This window comes from Equus quagga, chromosome 7, assembly GCF_021613505.1.
Source record: "Equus quagga isolate Etosha38 chromosome 7, UCLA_HA_Equagga_1.0, whole genome shotgun sequence".
Taxonomy (NCBI): Eukaryota; Metazoa; Chordata; class Mammalia; order Perissodactyla; family Equidae; genus Equus; species Equus quagga.
In genome coordinates, this window is record NC_060273.1 from 53,369,798 (window position 1) to 53,390,105 (window position 20,308).

A 20,308-nucleotide genomic window follows, 5' to 3' on the forward strand; every position below is an offset into this window, starting at 1 on the left:
TTGAACAGGACTTGGCTGGGTGATGCCTGGGAGTGGGAGGAGGAACCAATCCAGGAAGAAAGGCATTTAGTTCCAAGGCCCTGCAGCCACAAGGTGGCTGGCTCACCAAGGAAACAGAAAGGAGGGCAGTGTGGTTGACTTATTGCTAGACCATCCACTCCAAAGCACTCAGCTGGGAGTTGGAATTTGGAGAGAAACCCAGGTCCACAGGAATTGCATTCTCAGTTGCGACTGTTGTCTCTTCCCTTTCAGATTCTCCTTGCCTGCTGGCAAAGACTGCCAGGTCTCAGACCCCGAGCCTCGGGGCCAAGTGAACACCGTTCTCAGCTCTGATTCCCTGAGGCTGCAGCTGTGGCTCACTCTGCCCACATGTGAACTTCAGCCAAGACACCACAACAGGGATTCTGCCCTGTGTGTGCCCTCAGATGCCTCAATCCTGTCCTGGTCACACTCCACTGGGTTTTGTGAGGCTATTTAGGAAGATAAGTTTCCCTCACTGAAGGAAAGGGAAAAACAGCATGAAAGAAAACAATGGCTTCAAAGGAGAAATTTGTGATTGACATAAATGGGAACCTTCCCTTAGGAGCATCATGTATCATCAAAGAAGCAAACCTCCGGGTCGTTTATTTCTCTGCCTGTTTACATGCTATGGAGAGAAGAAGGGTTTAAGTTTCCTGTAGTTTTACGCTGGAAATTGATGCTCCGGGAAAGGAAGCCGTATCAGACGTAGCAGGTTTCTTTTGGAATTCACACATTGGGAATCTGGCACTATCCCCTAAATGGTACTTTTGTTGCCTTTTTGTTCAAGACAGCAAACTTCTTCCAGGATCAGAACTGCCTGCCGGCCTCCCTTGATAAACAGCCTACCAGCTCTCTTGGTAGATCAGATATTTAATAATTAGCTTAAGTATTGTTTATCTAAGTGGCAATTATCACTGCGATTAAATAATATTTTAACTGCAGGGGAAGCATTACAGATTGCTCCCAAGTAGAAACTACAGGCTGGGAATGGCCGACAGACCTTCTCATACTCAGTGGAGGGGACCATTCCATCTTGGCTGGCAGATCTCCATGTCTGAGATGCCATCATTAGATGTTGCACCAAAGACATAAGGAAATGTGCCCAGGAGAAGTGTATGGTCCCAATCCTTTCAACTGAGGCTCAATGGCCCAGCAAAATATGAAAGTGCGACCTGTGCTTCTAAAGCGTAACAGTCTAGAGTCAGTGGAGTTTGTGAAGCAACCTCACCACCGTAGGAGCAAATCTCAGCAGGTACGATTCAAGGAAGATGGGACCAGTAAGACTCCACCTGGCCTAACTGAGGTTGATGTCCAAACTTCTGAAGAACCGACTGTGATGGGTAAGACTCAAGCACCCAGGCACCACCATCTCCCCACCTACTCACTCTCCTTCCCCAGGTCCCAGAAGGCAGGGGGCTTTCGGAACATCGCAATCCAAACATCCCCCAGTCTCAGGAAGCATTTCCCAGTTTTCAAAAGGAAGAGACTCACAGCTAGCAAGTCCCTGGTGGAAATGCCATCAGCATCCCAAAGTGCCATCCAGGTCAATGGCAACCTCTCTGAACAGGACATTGTGTCTTCTGAGCTTGCCTACTTAAGGCTGGCTCAACATCTTGAGGATGGGCCTCGAAGGGTCAAAGTGTCCCACTCGTTTCTCCCTAGAATGTCCAAGGTGCAAAGCAATGGGCCTGTTAGCATATGCTTGGAAGAAGGGACTTGGAAGCCCTCAGAGAAAGCAACAGCTGCCATTCAGGTCCCTGATGATATTTATCACAGTCCTACTTGGGCAAGTAGAGAATCCACTTTCAGTCCAGAGAGGTCTACCGAGATAAGCAACTCCATACACCCTTCGGTTGACATGTATTCAGGTGATGGGAGAAGAGTGCTGCCATCAGATTCAGAAAGATCCCCCTGCTGCTTAAATGCCACCAGCGTTGCCAATCACATGCCAGGCACAGGAAAACTTAAACCCGAATCACTTTTGCCCAAAGACAACTCTGATGACAAAGACCTTGCTCCACTGTCATCTCAGTCAAAGGAAACATGTGTTCCTTCACCTCCACGGACTCACAGCTCCCCCTCGCCAGGCTCCCACAGCCAGTCAGTCCATCCAGGAGGAGCTTCAGACTGTTCTTCATCAAGTGATAATCACCAGGATCTGCTGTCACTCAAACCTAAGAGTGCATCAAAATCTGCCCCTGTCTGTCAGGAGCAGATGGTGAAGAACCCCACCCATTCAGACACCCCGGAGTTTCAAAATTGTCCAGAAAGCGACCACCTCCCACCCTCCCTTCCAAAGAGGGAGACCAAACTTCAGAGCAGCAGGGAGACGGGTGGAATTAGTCAGATTCATCTGGCACAGGGTGAGCTCTGCGACCTCCAAGGCAGGCTGCAATCCGTGGAGGAATCTCTACACTCGAACCAAGAGAAAATTAAAGTCCTTTTGAATGTAATTCAAGACTTGGAGAAAGCCCGTGCTCTCACAGAAGGGTAAGGTGAATTTTTTCATATTAAAAACTACTGGGTCAAGTCATTTGCTGCGACCGGGGCTCTCAGAGAGAGCACTGTTTTCCCTTAGTAAAATGTCTCCAAAATGTTTGCGGTTCTGTTGTTTCCCCGAATCCTAACCAATGGCCTCCCTTTGTTCTGACTGGGGTTCACTCAATTCTAGTCTTTGGCGGATTTCCATTGCTATTTGTTTTTGTTTCCAGGTAGCAACAGACTGGAGAAGGGGGCAATGAAGCAGCAAGGTCAAAAATAGCTTTTATTAAGATGGGGGTCCAATTGATAAATGATGGGGGAAAATGATAGCATGCAGGTACTTCCCCCACCCTCCCCCTGTAGCAAGCTACTGCATTTGCACAGTATTTTAGTTTTTTGTTTGTCTTTTACAAAGGACTTGAGGTGGCCACAAGCTTACTGTTGACCTTCTCCTCCACTGACTACTTTGACGGCTTGGGCCAAAGTCCATCGTTGACCAACTGACCAACTAAGTAGGGACTGAAATGAGATCACAATTTTGCAAGGAGAAAAACGTCACAAAATGCATTCCTGGGTGACTCAGCACCAGTCTGGGGAGGGGAAGGCAGTTATCGTTTAGGTATGGAATGTTCATCCCCAGAAAAATTGCTCCCTGAAGACTGAGAAGAAGAAATGTTGGTTAAAGATAATCAACAACAGGGGAGGAGGGGGAAGACGTAATTAACTGACGCTTGCTGATATGAATTAGAATCAACATTGCCTTATAAGAGAGAAGCATTGTGACCATGAAGAGAGAAAAGCACTGAACTAAGGGATCAGGAGTTTCAATGACTTCCCTTCTACTCATTTGCAAAGTCCCTCGGTTTCCCCATCTATCACATGGGAGTAAGAATAACTGACTCATCTCACAGGATTGTAGTCAGCATGAAAAAACTTCAGATTTGAAAGGGCTTAAACATTTAGAACGCCCTCTAGAAATGTGAGGTCTTATTATCATGGGTTTCTGGTTTCTGTATTGTAATGGTCACGTAACTCAGAGCATTGCTACCAACGAGAGGGGCAGTGCTGTACTGTAGGGAACGAGTCAGTAGAATGCGTGCGTCCCATGGGGCTTTTGCCCATAGATTTATCCAGCAAATGCTCTATCTTGCAGGCGCAACTTTTATCGAACTGGCCAGGATCTCAACAATTGCAGTACCTGCCAGAACACGGCGTGCATCATATACAGGTACCTGCCACACCGAGGCCTGCTCTGTAGTGCACGGAGCTCGGGGCCCTCAGAACACTTGCGTAAACTCTTAGATGCAGAAAGTCAGAGAGAGGCAAAGACAGTAGGCCTCTGATTACCTGAGATTTAAAAAATAAGGTGTTTAACTGTCAAATGTTAACATCTGGCTCCAAGGCAGGCCCTGCTTTGTTAGACAAAAAGGTCTAGGAGCAAATCCTTTTGACATAATCACCCTACACTTCCTGGACAAGAAGCACAGGCACTGTGCTAAGCTCTGCCTGCAGATTTGCCTCTCATTCCACAATGATACCTGTAAGGTAGGTGTTAATATCTTCAGGGAAGTCAAGCCCTTTGGCCCAGCTCAGATAAAGCATTTTCAGAAAGCAGAAGGGGCCAGACCCAGGCCTCAAGTTCAGACCTTTCTGATCCCAAAAGCCTCTTCAACAGTAGCTCTCACATACCAAGCTCTTCCTATGGGTCAAGAACTGTGCTAAGCACTTTGTGTTCATATCTAAGTACATCGTTTCCTTCTGGCAGGGGGAAAGTTGCTGCGATAAAGTGGATTTTTGAAAGTAACACAAGGAAAACATCATAGAGTGGAGAGAGCACTAAACTTGGAGTCAAAATCCCCAAGTCTGATGTGTGCTAACTTGTCTGGGGCTCAGTTTCCTCATCTGTAGAGTGGAGACATTTATCCCTATTCAGAGTTGCCATCAGGAGCAAATAGGGTAAAACATGTGAATGCCTTTTGTAACTGCAAACCTCGCAACAAACCCAAGGGCTTATTACTGTTATTACAAGAAAGATCAATGCATCCCTCGCTAGAAGTCCGCTTTCAGTGGCACAGGGAAAAATTGGTGAAAGGCAGTCATTTCAGTGTGATGGCATCTAATAGTGTGTGACAGAAGTGTATGGTTTTGCTTTCTCTACTACTTTCCTGTCTCGGATGAGAAAGGCAGTGAGGGCCTGAGCAAACTGAAGCCCAACTGGGTTGCCTGTGTCTTCTTTTACAAATCTCTCATTCTCTCCAGCAGAATCCTGAGATTTCATACTAACAAGTGACAGGGCCTGGGAGTGAGGAGGACCCTACACTTAGCTAGAGCCTTGGGCAGGTTTTTATTGACTCTCAACAGCTTAATTCTAGGAGCCACAGGACCACATATTCTCACGAAATGAGAGAAGCTCTGGGACGCTCACAGAAAATAACCTTTACCTCAGTGTAAAATATCCCCTCAGTAAGGGGGCCCTGGAAGAGGCTTGTGGTATTGGGAGGGCTGAGCAGGCAGTCTCCTCACTGGCTACCTTTTTGTTCCTTCTTTTCTTTTACTTTTCCTATCTTAAGCAAATTTCCTAATCACCAGGAGGACAAAAATTATTAAATGTCTAGACAGCTAGGGAGGACAAAAAAACTATTTATCATAAACAAGAATTGTTTTTAACTAACCTCCATTGAAATTTTGGATAGTCTCTCTTTTCTTCAGCAGCCAGATGATGCATTTTCTATTACCTCAAGATGACATTTTATTTAGCTTATGTAACTGAACAGGACAAGTGGTTATTTCCCAGTCTACTGCAAGTTTTGTGGCCTGGCCTTGGGCGAATCATTTTTGGCCTCTGAGTTTCCTCATCTGAAAAATGAGGGCCTTTAATTAGATGGTCCTGATGGTCCCTTTCCGTTCAGACATTCTGATGTTCTAAGCTAAATTAAAAGGGGCAATATTTGGCTACCCTATAACCTTCCAACAAGTCTGAGAATGTTTGCACCCTTCTAGTACTCACTTCAAACATCCCAAGCAAACATTCTAAATTAAGTTATGCCCCTGGATGGGTCACTAAACCTTCAGGCACACAACGCTTTCCAGTTCTCCAAGAAGAACAGCCATTGTATGCATCCATCCCTCATTACCATTCAAAGTCAGACTGTTCTCCCAGACAGTATTTATATCCTGTAGCTAAGCCATTGCAAAGGAACGGGCAATTAATTTGATGAAAGCGAAGAGATCAGAACAACATCCCTGTCATAGTAACAGTGGGAGGATGAGAGTTGTCATTTTTTTTTTTTCAGCATTTCAAATGACTTCAAACCCTGTGTTGTGTCCTGGAAAGTCAGATCTTACAAACTAATGAATAAGTGATGTGAAATACTCATCCTCAGGCCTTGGTAAGCTGCAGCCTCTCTCCCCGATGATGGATGTGCCCAGTGCACGTCACTGTACATAAAGCACATGGGCTTGTGATAGACTGCCTGCCGGGTCCTCTTCTCTTGGAGATGTTGCTGCTAAGTTAGCAAGACGCAAGGTTTTCTAAGTGGACCCGTCAGCCAAAGGCTATGGCTATGCTACTTGCTTTCATTAAGACATGTAGGGTCATTGGTGTTATCCAACTCCTTCCCTCTGCTCCAAAAGGAGCCTTCTACCACACACGCCCCCCCTTCCCCCCAGCCTGACTGGCTTTCTTCTTACTATGGATCACTTCAGTAGATCCTACCTCACCAAGGAGAACAGCACTAATGCCAATGCCTAAAGATTCCATGCATGGTTCTCAGGAACTTCCAGGGGCTTCCGCACACCAGGGAGAATGGACTCCTTTGAGTTTTGACTGCCGTAGGCTCCAAGGGAAAGGTGTGGGAATTGGCTGTCTGCCTCAAGCTGGTTCCAGGCTGTTCAGTCCCCGGTCACTCTCATCATCTCTCCTTAACATTAATCCTAGGACAAGTTACTCAAAGGGTTGGGTGGATGCCCCCCGTAGGACCCAAGATTAAATAACACTGAATTACTTAGTGAGAAGGTTGTTCTCTTTTCAACTTTATTTCAATCCGTCTGATTACCCATAGGGAAAAATCTGAGGTTGGTGCTAGAATGTCTTCAACACCTTTTTAATACTTGCTTATCACACTTTTTTGCCGAGAGTGTGCAGGTCTCAGGTTCATAGCCATGGGGAAGCAACAATACATTCCAGCCAGAACGTAATCATTTTCATTTTTTATTGAAGCCTTTTTAACTTTTAAAGTTGGTCCCATAATATATTTACTGTAAGTTTTGCAGGCTTCCATTTTCAAAAGTGATATTGCCTGTTTTGTATAAATGTTTTAAGTTTAAAAAGTGCATTGATTTAGAGATAAAGAAATAAGTAAATAATTGTGTAGACGGTGTGGGGAGTTTCACAGAAACCGTGAAGGTGGTGAACGAATGATTGAGGTAAGGGAAGCAGTGCTCCAAGGAATCAGCTCCCTCTCCTTTCTCAAGGGCATGAGGTCTCTCCAAGCCACATCCCTCCTCCCTCGCTCACCCTGTTCTCTGCTCCTCCAGCCATACCTCCCTGTACTTTATCTTCACTTTCATTCTAAAAATAATCGTAGAGCCTCTTGGAGGTCTTTGACTACACCAATCATGCCTTCATTTTCTGAACGTAACTCCCAGGAAAAATCTGCTTGGTTTAAGTTGTAAAATGCCTCAAATGCTTTAAGGGAAAAGAATACGAAGTCTTTCTCAGAAAAAGTTTTCTTCTACCATCGAAGCATGTTGCCCAGGAAATGGAAATAAAGAGCAAGCTACAAACTGAACATTTTCAATGAGTGAGAGGAGAGGTTTGCCATGCAAGATTTAAAAGGTGCTAGAGTGGAGAGAGCAACAGAAGAACTGTCTGGGAGTCTACCTAGACAGACTGTCTCCTCTTCTCATCCTTAGCCTCTTTTCATAGCTTCAAATGCACTCGTGGATTTTAAGTTCATTTCTGTGACACCACCATCCTCTACCTTTTTCATGATCATGCTCTCTAGATAGATAGATAGATAGATAGATAAATTTCCATCTTGATATCTCAAAGGCACCTCAAACTCACCATATACCCAAAACACATTCCTTATTTTCCCCCACAAAATTTTCTTCCTCTATTTCTTACTTTGTTCAATGCTGTTAACCATGATTCCATAAAGACACTAGAGTCCCCATTGCCTCACTTGTCTCCTTCGTAACACACATCAACAATTCTCCCTGCTAAATCCAGCCCTTTAGCTTCATCCCCTCTGTCTCTGGTTAGTAAGGGCCTCATCATTTGTCACTTGAATGCTAACAGGTCTTTTTGCCGTAGGTCCCTTTTGCCCCATACCAAGTGATCTTCCACACAGATTGCTAAATTGCCTGAAAAGTAGAATCTGACCATGTCTCTCCCCTGCTAAGCAATCTGGTCTTGGTCCCTCTTGTTTCCTTTAGCTAATTTTTCCAGGCCCTTTGAACATGATACTCACCTTCTTACCTACTGGGTCTCCTATTTCTCCCCACCCACAGGGAACTACTCAGCTGGCTTCAAATTCTGAGTGTTCTTTCAAGTCTTCGTGCCTTTGCATGAGTTCCCTCACTTTCCAGAATGCTTTTTCTGTCCTGCTGTGTCTGGAAATTTCCTAGCCTTGCAGCTTAAAAGCCAGTTCCTCTGGATAACACTCCTTCCTGAGAAGGACCCCCATGGCATGCACATTCCTCTGCTCTGCCATTTATCCTTTTGCATTATAACGCAGTGTGTTTGAGTTTCTTTCCTTCAGCAAGTGGCTAATATCTCAAAGTCATGGGCCAGTGTCTAATGCATAGCTGGTGCTCAAAGATTCTTGTCAAAGAAGAAATCATATATTGACTGAGGGAGGAATGAAAAGCAGTGATGGGCTTGAGACAGCCATTTAGATTGCCCAAAAGTAAAGTCATTGTTAGCATTTGTGTGTGCCTCTACCCCTGACTGGGGAAATGGAGGGTCTTAACTAATCAAATGTTCTTATTAGGGAAGGAAGGCTTCCATGCAGCAGGTCCTCAGCAGATGTTTTTGAACTGAATCAAACAGTAACCAAATGTAGTACATGGATTATCAATTTTCAAATATGGTCATACTTCACTTAAGACGCTTAAGATGGGGTTACCTTCTGAGAAATGTGTCTTTGGGTGATTTTGTCATTGTACAAACATCCGAGTGTACTTACACAAACCAAATGGTGTAGCCTACTACATACCTAGGCTATATGGCATTAATCTTATGGGACCACCGTCCTTTGTGTAGTCCTTTGTTGATCGAGGCATCGTTATGCCATGCATAACTGTACCTGGAACATTGCATACTCTCAACAAGATGGAACCTAATCAAATCTTCTTCTGATGACTCAGAGACCTTGTTGCAATTTCACAGGACATTGAGATCCTCATTCATCACGGCCATCCAACATTACCGCCCAGCACTTCTGTACCGGCTGTGACGTAAAAGGCAAAGTTTGATTTGTGGAAAACCACAAACTCTCTCCAGGTTAAAATATCTCCCTTCTTAGTATCTGAACTGCCCCAATGATCTCTTTAGAGGAGGAGATTAAAGCATTAGATCTGCAGGTTCTCCTGGTAAAACAGCAAAACCCAGTGTGGCAGGCCGGATAATGGCCCCATAGGACACCTGTATTCTAATTCCTGGACCCTGTGAATATGTTACCTTCTATGGCAAAAGGGACTTTGCAGATGTGATTAAGTTAAGGATCTGGGACAGGGTGAGTAGCCTAGATGGTCCAGCTGGGCCCATGTAATCATAAGGATCCTTATAAGGGAAAGAGAGAGGCAGGAGAGGCAGAGGCAGAGTCAGAGTAGGAGATGGGACAACAGAAGCAAAGGTTGGAGTGATGTGGTCACAAGCCAAGGAATGTGGGCGGCCTCTAAAAGCTAGAAAAGGCAAGGGAAGGATTCTCTCATAGAGCTTCCAGAGGGAACACAATTCTGCTGACACCTTGGTTTATAGTTCTGGAGGACTTCTGGCCTCCAGAACTCTAAGAATAAAATTTGTGTTGTTTTAAACCATTAAATTTGTGGTAATTTATTTAAGCAATAATAGGAAAGTAATGCACCCAGATTAAACCCTTATAATTCATAAACTACTCACATCTGATTGGATGTCAGTTTATTTGACTATTGGATGATTTTTAAAACTATGACAGCTGGGTGAGGGCAGGAATCCGTTGGGATGAAAATCAGGGAAAGGAAATCAGAAGACAGCTACCACTTCCTGAGTGTTCGTTGTTACAAAAATACCTTTTGTTTTCACGTTTACTCCTCACAACCATGTGAGAGAGAGAAAAATACTCCCATTTTACAGATGAGGCAACTGAGGCTCAGGCACTTGCACAATATTCAGATTAGACAATTGTGACCGAGAGAGTGAGGCACTTGCACAATTATTCTGAAACTAATAAGTGCCAGTGACAAGACTGGAACTCAGTTCTCTCCACGTGCTAGCCAGATCCCACAGCACGTGGCCTTCAGAGGCCAGCCCTGCCTGAGGGGTGTTAAGGCTCAGCGGACATTATATGGCTAAGTTCTCTTCAGCCAAGGGCATCGTGAGGGTGTGTGTTTAAGATGCAGGCCCTCAACAGTGTTCTCACAGTGTGATGCTGGACCATTTGCATGACTCTCCTGGGTATCTATGAATACTAGCTGCTGGCCTTCACCCCCAAACCTGCTGGATCAGAGGGCTGGGGTGGAGGACAGGAATCTGCAGTTACAGCAAGCTCTCTGGGAGAATCTGATCTCAATGAAGCTCGAGAAACATTCAATGAGGTAAAATCAGGGTCTCGAAAGGAGGAGGTGGCAGTGGATTTACTAGAGACTTCTGTGACAACCAGCCTACGTGACCATGAATAGAAAATTCTTGCTAATAAAATAGCCCAGAAAGTAGGTTTTGTTTTAAATGCATCATTGGAAAGATGCTTTACCTTTCTGCTTGGCTTGAATTATAGGGTAGAGGGTCGTCCACAGACCTAACTAGGGGTGCAGGTGAGACGGCGGCAAATGGAAAGGGAAGAGGAGAGAGAGGGACTTGCTTATGGAGTAAGCATATCTTCTGATGCCTCCTGTTTCCAATGAGAAGAGAAAATGAGTCTCAGTCAGTCTACTCTGGGGAGCCCAGGCTTGCATTATGCAGTACTTAGGGGATTCACCTTTAGCCTCTCTTTCCTCCCACATCTCCCAGCTCCTGGGCCTCTTCTGAGATCAGGAACAGAATGTCAATCCCTGCTGACATTCCTCTTCCAAATAAGGTTAAGACCAATGAAAGACCAACTATGCTCCCAGGCCAAGAGCCCAAAGGCTGAGAACTGTCCTCTGGTGAGTCCTGGAAGAGCAATTACAAACACCTGACAGGGTGGGCGTGCAAAGTGCTGCCTAGCACCCCACTTCAGGACAGGGGTGTCGTCACCCCATGCTCTGGAACCAGATAATACACATGAAGCTGAATGCTGGAATTCTCCACCACCATCCTCTCATTTCCTTATACTCCAGGGACCAAGGGCTGCTTTCTCATCATATTGATGCCTCCATTGTTACAACTCCTTCTGAAGTAGACAGGGAAGAAGTTATGGATATTCAAGAGAAAATTCGCTGCTAGGTGCTCCCTTTGTACCCAGCATCCAGCATTCTCATGCTGGTGTCCCCCCCCCCCCCCCCCCCCCCCACAGTTTTGATATTCAGAACTTATGATAAGGAGTTTCTCAGGAACACAGGCCAGCCTTATAGCTGCATGCCCTGCAGGAGAAAAGCCAGGCCTTCACCTTACCGAGGAAAGTGGCTCTGGAAAGCTACCTGAGTTGCTGGGTGGTGCTGAGAGCCTTCCTTGAGTTTCCTTCTATGGTTAAGCTTTTTGGCCACTGGGTCTTGGCCTCACTTGTCACTTAAAGCTATTATCTAACCAGAGGAAAAGGTACTTCACTAGAAATGCAATATGTACCCAGGCCTGTGGGTTTAGCAACCAACTTTCCACTTAAATTATTTGGTGTTTTTCTTTTGTCTGTCTATGATGCTCTCCCAGCATGGAGCCAGGTGAACTGTGAGGGCCTTGTCTTCCAGCCACAGGCTTCTCTCTAGCCAGCAATGAAGTCTGCAGTGAAAAATAATTACAAAGTACACAGCATTTCTGGTCTTTCTAGTAATTACAGATGCATCTGCAGCTCTCATCACATTTCAATATGGACTGAGCAGGATTCACTTCAAAGGTTGGAATGAGAACATTATGGCTATACCATTCAGCATCCCCAAACAACTGCCACCAAACATAGCTCAAGCTGTCTCTATGGGAAATAGGCATAAAGTGTGGGCACATATGGAAATTTCTCTGAGCTTCGACAGGTTGATCCCCAAGACTTTTGCCTCTAATCCCTGTCTCTCTTGGCAGCCTTATCCCTTTCTTCTTCTCCTGAGAGTGGAAGGGAAAAGAAAGAGGATTTACAGCATCAGCAATTTATCTGCAATAAAAATGAAATCTATTACAATGCATTAATAGCTCAAGAGGCTGAAATATGCCATAAATATAAAATCAAGCAAGTTGAGAATTTCACAGGAATAACAAATGGATGGCTGCTGGCATGGAGACCACTGTTGACCACAGAATGACCCAATCTTTATTTCCCTGTCAATTTAATGCAACACTCATTTCCATTTGTTAGACCACACACTGTCCTAAGCATCTTGCTAAACAGTACAGGTTTCATCTCATTTCAGACTCCCAAGAACCCTAAAATATGAGTATGGTTATTATTCCCATTTTACAGACGAGGAAACTGAGACTCAGAGAGATTATGTAACTTGTCCAAGATCTAACAGAGCCAGGGCTTAAACCGGTCCTGCTTTCAGGGAGATTTTCCTGTCCCTTGCCCTCTTACCTTTCGACCTTGCATAATGAGTGAAAGTATGTGTTAAAGTTCTCTGAGATGAGCTACCCTTTCTGAGGGCTTGACATGAAGACCTTCTCAATACAGAGCCAGAGAACAGAGAGGACAGATTTCTTTCTCAGATAGTGATCAGCAATGAAGATTTCTGCAGCTTGGCCTGCTTATTTATGTGCCAAGAAGAGAACCTGCGATTCTCTGAGGACTTGTCAGTAGACAGATGCTCTAGGAGGAGGGGTACACTTGCCAACTTGAAATGGCTGCAAGTTGTGAAGCTTAAAATTATACCCTATAAATAATGGACAAACTGGTCATTAGGAGACAATTTCAGGAAAAACATCCCTTCCAGGCTTAGGGAAGAAAAAACAAACTAACTAAAGCTTCTGCTTTCCTAGACTGTAATTCTTCCCCAAAGATACTATCCAAGGTGGCATGATTTATCCGAGTGGACAAGGAACCAAACTACCCTTGCTGATTCTATTGATCCTTACAGCTAATTCTTTAGAGAAGAAAGTTGTAGGAGGTCAATAAATCTGTGGTGTCCTTGGGTTCTATGGGGAGAGGGGCCACAGAAATGCTCCAACAGAGATGGAGAAGAGATGGAGAGCGATTCGGAAGATATTTCATCTTCATGGAGAAGCCCTGGATCACGACTTTCTCAGCCAACTTTCTTGGAATGTATGGTTTATGGCAGTGGCTCACCACTATGTCTCTTTATAAAAGAGCAAGACCCACCTGCTAAGAAGCAAGTGCAGAGGGCCCACAGCAGACCACAGCAGCCTACAGCAGACCGCAGATCGCTGAGCCCAGATATTACCTTGAATAAGCTGCCTCCTAAGGGGGTGCCCATCTTCTCTGGGCATCCAGCCTCCCTGTCAGAACTGCCCTGAAATCTAGACACACTATTGCAGGGTGGGCTAGTCAGCTGGGTCATAAAGGGTCCTCCATGCAGCCTGACTCCAGGTTGGGTCTGGCTCCACAGGGGGCTGCGAGGTCATTTAGGCACACCAGGCCTTGGTCACCACCACCTCAAAAACCCCACTCCACACATATTTTGCAATTAGGATCTCACACAGATAAAGACTACTGTGTTCTTCCTGTGCAGTATAGCTTAGTGTCGAGGCTTTGGAGTCAGACAATCTAGGCTCAAAGCCTGGCTCTGTCACTTACTAGAATGTGCTCTTGGCAGAATATTTACCCTCTCTTTGGCTCAGTTTCCTCATTTGTGAAATGAAGATAATACTTTCTATCTCTTGGGGCTGTGAGAATTACATGAGACGTGTGAAAACTCATAAACTGGTAGTGTAGTATCTATAATGGAGATTTCACTCCATAAATGATAGTCCGCTTCCTCCTTCGTCTTCGTATTCTAATGATGATTATTATTACTCATTTAAATTACTATGTGCCCTAACTTAACATGGTCCAGGTACTCTCTGGTTCTTTCTTTCTTCTTCTTAGAGTAAGACCCTGGTACCAGCCAGGCCCTGGGCTAAAACATTTAATCTCTCATTAGGAAAAACAAAGGACCAGGAGTTAGGAAACCAGGTTTGGATTCTGATCATGACTCATGGTGTGACTTCCTTTTGCCAACTTGCTTGTCTGTTCACTGGGGATAACAACTTTCCCATCTTCCTGGGCCATCACGAGGATAAAATGAAAACACAGGTCTGAAGAGTTTGCAAATTTGAAAGTGCTATATAAAAGTAAGAGGGTTCTATTGTTTGTTTGTTTCTATAGAAACTTTTTTCTCCTTTTGGCTTACCCAGCTTCAGTTTGCCCAGCCAAGATACTGCATCCAGAACCTGCTCTGTTATTTGCTTATGTATTTATCTACTTTTTGCTTCTCACTGTTTCTTCTTCTCAACAACCCACAACTTAGGCTTCTTACCGTTTCCAATTACCTAGAAAAACATCCTTCTGCTTTTCACCTAGCACGATGGTTGGAGCATTGATCTGCCAGCTAGATCAGTGAGGTGTCCTCACGAGGGAAACCTGAAAGCTCTCTTCCATTCCTGGTTTACACACACTCACTTTCTAAATGCAAAGTGGCACCATGTTCAGACATCTTGGATGTGAAGGGCTCTAAGACTCCCCAGATAGTGAGCTGGGCACCCCTGAACTACGTGTCAGGTAGTCCATTCATCCTCAGGGGACCAACCTCACAGGCCTTGAATACTCTGGACTATCTCAATGGCTCTAGACCTGAATCCCGTATTGCAACAATTCCTTGACCACCATTTGCCCCTCACTGTGAGCCAGAGCTCGGCATAAACTAAGCACTCAGCAATCCTGATTATGAAGAGTCAAGAGATTAAGAGGAAGGAGAGAAGGAGAGGTGAGGTTGGAAAAGTTACCAGTATTCTACCTGGATACCAAACCCAAGGCAGAGAGTCATTCCCCAGAACCTACAAACAACCCTCTGCTAAGAATGGACTTAAATTCTCACTGAACAGACAACGTAGGCCCCTTTTCAAGAGGTGGCTGAATACAGTGTGGGTTGGCTAAGTAGGAAGTTGAGGATTAGCTCCTCTTCTCTACCCAGCCATGAGATGAAGCACAGATGAGCGAGGGCACTGGCCCCTGCCCATTTACAAGGCAGCTCCTGCCAAAACAAAATATACTCTCTGTTCTCCCCTCCAAACTAAACAGTAGTTTGTCAAATGGATGAATAAGAAGAAAAGTGACAATTTTCCTTTATGTTAATAAATTGCTTTGGCCTAAAAAACATTAATCAATTTCTTTCCAAAGTACACATGCTTCTCTATACTCTGCTATTTGCCTGGCCTTCAAAAGAAAGTCACTTTCAATCCCCTTTTAATTGTCAAGATCAGTGGGGGCAGTTGCAAGAGTGGGGTGAGGAGCTCCCTCACTCCCAATGATTATAATGGAACCCTGTGGAGTTTCCATAGAAACATAAAGAGTATATTCTTCCCAGAATGTGCGTGGAGGGGAGGAGTGAACAGTGATGTTGCTGGCAAGGTGTACAATTACTGAAGAGCTGAAGGGATGAGTGAGGAGGTGAGGCATTCAGTCCCTAAGCTAGGAAGGCGAAAGACAGTGAAGAGTGGAGTGGGCAGAGAACATATCCTACCTGAGGACATTTCACCTGCTATTGTGTCCTGCACAACTACCCAGTGAGGCAGCTTCATAACCCCTGTTTTCAACTGAGTCTCAGAAAGAGAAGCAACTTTCCCAAGGTCACCCGGCCAGTAAGCGGTGCAGCCTCAGTTCAAACCCAGGAGAGTTCCACTTGAGAGCCCTTGCTCTATCTATTCTCTATATTGGGCTGCACTTTAAATTGTGATGATGAGACAGAGTTTACATTCTGTCTCCTGGCTCTTCTCTCCCCAGCCCTGCCAGTCCTGTACACATTCTGGAATCACTCAGAGCATTATTTTTTGTAATTGGCATTAGGACACTGTTGTGAGTCTTCACGAACTCAGTTGGTTTGTTGTTGTTGTTGTCATGTCAATATGTTTGAATTATGAAGTCAGAGAAATGTCACAGAGAAGGAGAAGAAGGCTGGTTCACATGTGTGTTCAGATAATTTGGTGCAGGTGTTTGGATGCAGGGCTGGAAACCAAGAGTAGTTGAGATAAGTACAAAGGATATTTTTAAAGCAATTTTACTTTAATCATCTGTCTCTCACACACTGGGAAGTAAGAGCCACAAGAGTAGCATCCATGTCTGTCTACCTTACTATTGTGTCACTGCAAATGAGCACAGTGTCAGGCCCAGTGCAGGATGGATGGATGGGTGGTTATATGGCTGGCTGGCTGGCTGGCTGGCTTGCTGGCTGGGTGGATGGATGGTTGGATGGCTGGCTGACTGGCTGGATGAAGGGATGAAATGTCCTATATCTGACAGTGTAGGAAATTCCTAGAATGAGCAGGATGTACCCCCTCTCTTTGGCTCCATCTGGAGCTCTAGGATGAAGGTTCTTTTTCTGCCTTGGGGGATGGGGGAGTGGGGGTGGAGGCAGGGCTATTTCAGGAGCCAGGAGAACTGTGAACGTAGATGTTCCCTATCTGTGAACTAGTGCTAGAGGGGGTAAGAATAAGAGTTTGCAACTCACTGCTTTAAATTCCTTCCTTGAAGCAATGCAAAGGTTTTCAGAGACAACTTTTCCGCAGCTTCTGAGTCTATCTGCTTAAGTTTCCACTGGAGAAAGTGAGGTGCAAAAAGAAACACACCTCAGACCCAGAGAAAAAAGGGGGTGCAGGGGCCAGCCCAGTGGTGCAGCAGTTAAGTTCACACATTCCGCTTCGGTGGCCCAGGGTTTGCCAGTTCGGATGCCTACACACCACTTTTCAAGCCATGCTGTGGAGGGAGTCCCACATAAAATAGAGGAACATGGGCACAATTGTTAGCTCAGGGCCAGTCTTCCTCAGCAAAAAGAGGAGGATTGGCAGGAGATGTTAGCTCAGGGCTAATCTTCCTCAAAAAAAAAGAAAAAGTAAAAAAAAAAAAAGGGGATGCAGTGTCGGGTAGCACATCCTGGAAGTGGGAGCCTCAGCTCATCAACTTGGCAAATCCCAGGCTTTAGCTAGAAAGTCTCTAATAGGTCTTGATGTTGACTAGCATTTACTGAGGACAAAGATCCACTGGACTAGCAGTGCCAGGAGGCCAGGGGTAATGTCTGGCTGTCTGTTCGTCTCTACCACTCCTCCTCCAGCACCTAGCACAGAGCCTGGCACATGGGAGATATTCAATAAATGTTGGTTGAATGACTGGTTGAACACCTGGTGCCTAGCTCTGAGCTGAGTGCTGTACATGCACTATGTCGTTTAAACTTCACTGAGATCCTATGAATGGGCACCATTCTCATTTTGCGGATGAGGACACTGTGGCTTGAAAATGAGAAATGACTTCCCCAAGATCTCACAGCTAATCAGTTGTGGAGCTTTACTTTGAAAAACACAGCCTGTGTTTCATCCATTATATAGGTCACCCAGCCAAAAGTATGTCCCTATAAAGGGGACCAGGGAGGAACAGAAAGTGAAAGGATATAAGCCACAGAGAAGAAAATGTGGGTGAAGCTTATCAAAAACACAGAAACAGGGGCCGGCCCAGCGGCGTAGTGGTTAAGTATACACACTCTACTTTGGTTGCCAGGGGTTTGCAGGTTTGGATCCCCGAGTCCAGACCCACACCACTCATCAAGCCATGCTGTGGTGGCATCCCACATACAAAAAGTAGAGGAAGATTGGCACAGATGTTAGCTCAGTGACATTCTTCCTCACACACACACACACACAAACACAGAAACAAAGTAATCAGACACCCCTCCCCGATACTCCCTAAGCACTGATACCCCATCGGTCTGGCTACAAAACAGGCCTCCTGGCTCTTTTGACTCTTCAGCTTATCCCATCTCAGAATGCCCAGTGACAAGGCACTGTCTGGGGCTTCGTTAGTCATGCATAGCAATCACGATTTGCCTTTTCAGCAGCGTTTACTCCTGGGTGTCCGGGAGGTGACATGGGGATAGTAGACAAGGACAAGTGCCCCTTTAATGACAGCTCCTTTCCAGCCCTTGCTGGGTAAAAAGGCTTTGGCCAGTCGTGCTACATCACAAACCAACGCAGGGTCTTTTTGTCTTCCTCATGAAACATTCCATTTTCCTCCTCACTAAGCAAGGAGAATGCACTGTTTTCGTGACTCTGCATTTCCTCCACTTTCCACACTTCCACACTGGCTCCTCATGGTTGGGCCTCTGAGAGTTCTAATATGCAACCAGGTAACAAACACAGTTAAAAGCTTAAGAGCCTTTTACAAGCGTCCAGGCCCTGGAAACTCCTCCAGAAGTAAATCTCCTAGGGAGGAAATAGACAATTAAGAGCAGAGGGAGCCCAGGCACAGCCTGCAGGGATGTCTGCAGGATTCGTTCTTTCTGGCCTGGCTCTAAAGCAGGCTGACAGTCCCTGACACCTGCTGGCCTAATTCCCAAACCCTCAGAGCTCTGGGGGAGTGTGAGCACCCCCTGTGCACAGGCCAGAGCTTCTGCACTCCCCACTCTGACTTTCTCAGTCTCTGGGAACCCTGGTCCCTGATGGCATCATGTTCCACACAGACTTGTGTATAGACAATACAATGGAGCCCGTACATTAACAACTCCAAAACACACAAACAAAATAGCAAAAAAACAAAAAAGTGGAGATTAGGAAATGCCCATCAAAGGAGAATGTTTAAACACGTCTGCATTGATGGAATGTTTTACGAGGAAAGCGTGTGTGTAGAGCTCTCCAAGACACACTGTTGAGCTGAGAAGCAAGGCAAAGAGCAAGACATAACATAGTAGTGGTAGTAAAGTTGATGACGATAATAACAGTAATAGAAGCTAACATACATGGAGGGCTTACCACATGCCAGGCACCAAACACTTCACTTATATTCTTCACTTCTTTAATATGCATATTAATTCCAAAGAAAGCCTTTGAGATAGTGCTATTATGTCCATTTTATAGATGAGGAAACTGAGTTGTCAGTTTTACTGTATATTCCACCGTATTATTTAAATCTTGCATAATGAGGCAGTTTTCATGCATAACGTGTAAAAAGAATTAACAATTAGAAGCATGAAACAAATGTGAGAGAGAGATTGGAGCAATATTTACTAACACCTACCATCAGGCTGCCACGTTACATGCCTCATTTAAACTTAAGAACATCCCCCAGAGGAAAGCATTACAGATGCCAATTCAATCAATGGAGGAACTGGAGGTTCAGAGAGGTGGCACAATTTTCCCAAGGTCACACAGCCAGTAGGTACCTAAACACCTGGGACTTGATCTCAAAGCCCATGCTCTTCCATGTCAGTTGGACACTTGGTGATGCTAAATCAGTATTTGCTGATTTGAATTTACTTTCCTTTGTTCCTTTCTGTGTTTTTCAGTGTAGAGTATGATTTTCGGCAGCAGGAAGGCAGATTCCATGAAGTTCTACAGAGTATGGAGGAAGCGGAACCAGTTGAGGAGGCATCTCCCCCACCAAAGTCCCCAGCAGAGCCCCCGGTTCCTGAGAAACAGGACTTACGGCGGAAAACCAAGAAGGTGAAGAAGAAATGCTTCTGGTGGATCTGAGCTGGTTGAGACCCTTCCCTCTGGCCTCCCCCATACCTCCCTGAGGTGGGGAAACCACTGCCCTCAGGCCTTCTCTGCTTCTTAGCAAAGGCCCAAGGCTGTGGGCCTCTTGACCTGCGACCTGAGAAATGGGAAAGCCACTGCAGGACACCTGACCACCAACCTCACCTGAGTGAGCACCATTGCTTGCTGAGGACTTCACAGACCCTAGAGTGACCACTTGCCTAGTTCCTTGTCACACTCGACCAGGCCACATCCTGGTTTGCGAGTCTGGATTCCTACCATGAGCAAAGCCCCCTTCGCGCTTTCCAATACCTCTGTGATGCTAAGTGCTTCCTTTCCATCCTGAGTTCATCATCCCAAAAGAAAGAAGAAAAATGTTGTGCAGAGCAGAAAGCTAGAGTAGGGTTATAAGCAGAAACTACAGAAAAAATTAGATACATAAACTGGCAGTTTTCTAAGATATTGGCATACACAAGCACAAGAGAAGTGGACAGGGCATAAACATGCAAGATCACCTGGTGGGTTGGGTCATTTTCATGTTTAACTAGCCCCTTGGTCCAAAATCAAGGATTTGTCATTGCATGTTGTGTGGGCCTTGCAGTCCATGGCAGAGTGAGGTCACCGCAGGGTACAAGGAACTTGTTGGTGTGACTATCCTGCAGTTGTAGCTGCTCCAGGGCCCACTTAAACCATCACGCTTCTCAGCCTGGGCCTGGGACCGCCTGACAAATGGGTGAGATCTGGTTTGAGTTTGAGCTTTAAGATTCCACAGTTAATTTCACTGCAACATTTAAGATCATGAGATCCAGGATCCTG

The 20,308-nt window shown here is 45.4% G+C and overlaps 2 protein-coding genes across 2 annotated transcripts in view; one reads left to right on the plus strand and one right to left on the minus strand.

Moving 5' to 3' along the window:
- DOCK2 (dedicator of cytokinesis 2) overlaps positions 1-20,308 on the minus strand; it is a 403,039-nt gene that overhangs the window by 191,344 nt on the left and 191,387 nt on the right. The window lies entirely within an intron of this gene.
- INSYN2B (inhibitory synaptic factor family member 2B) lies at positions 1,166-19,489 on the plus strand. The gene is made up of 3 exons (XM_046668607.1): positions 1,166-2,511; positions 3,656-3,730; positions 19,303-19,489. Exons 1-3 carry the CDS (start codon positions 1,166-1,168, stop codon positions 19,487-19,489), a joined length of 1,608 nt encoding a protein of 535 aa, XP_046524563.1.

Coding starts and splice junctions, on each gene's coding strand:
- INSYN2B (XM_046668607.1), top strand. CDS start 1,166: ATGGCCCAGCAAAATATGAAAGTGCGACCTGTGCTTCTAAAGCGTAAC. Junction 2,512..3,655: donor GCCCGTGCTCTCACAGAAGG/GTAAGGTGAATT, acceptor TCTATCTTGCAG/GCGCAACTTTTATCGAACTG. Junction 3,731..19,302: donor ACGGCGTGCATCATATACAG/GTACCTGCCACA, acceptor TGTGTTTTTCAG/TGTAGAGTATGATTTTCGGC.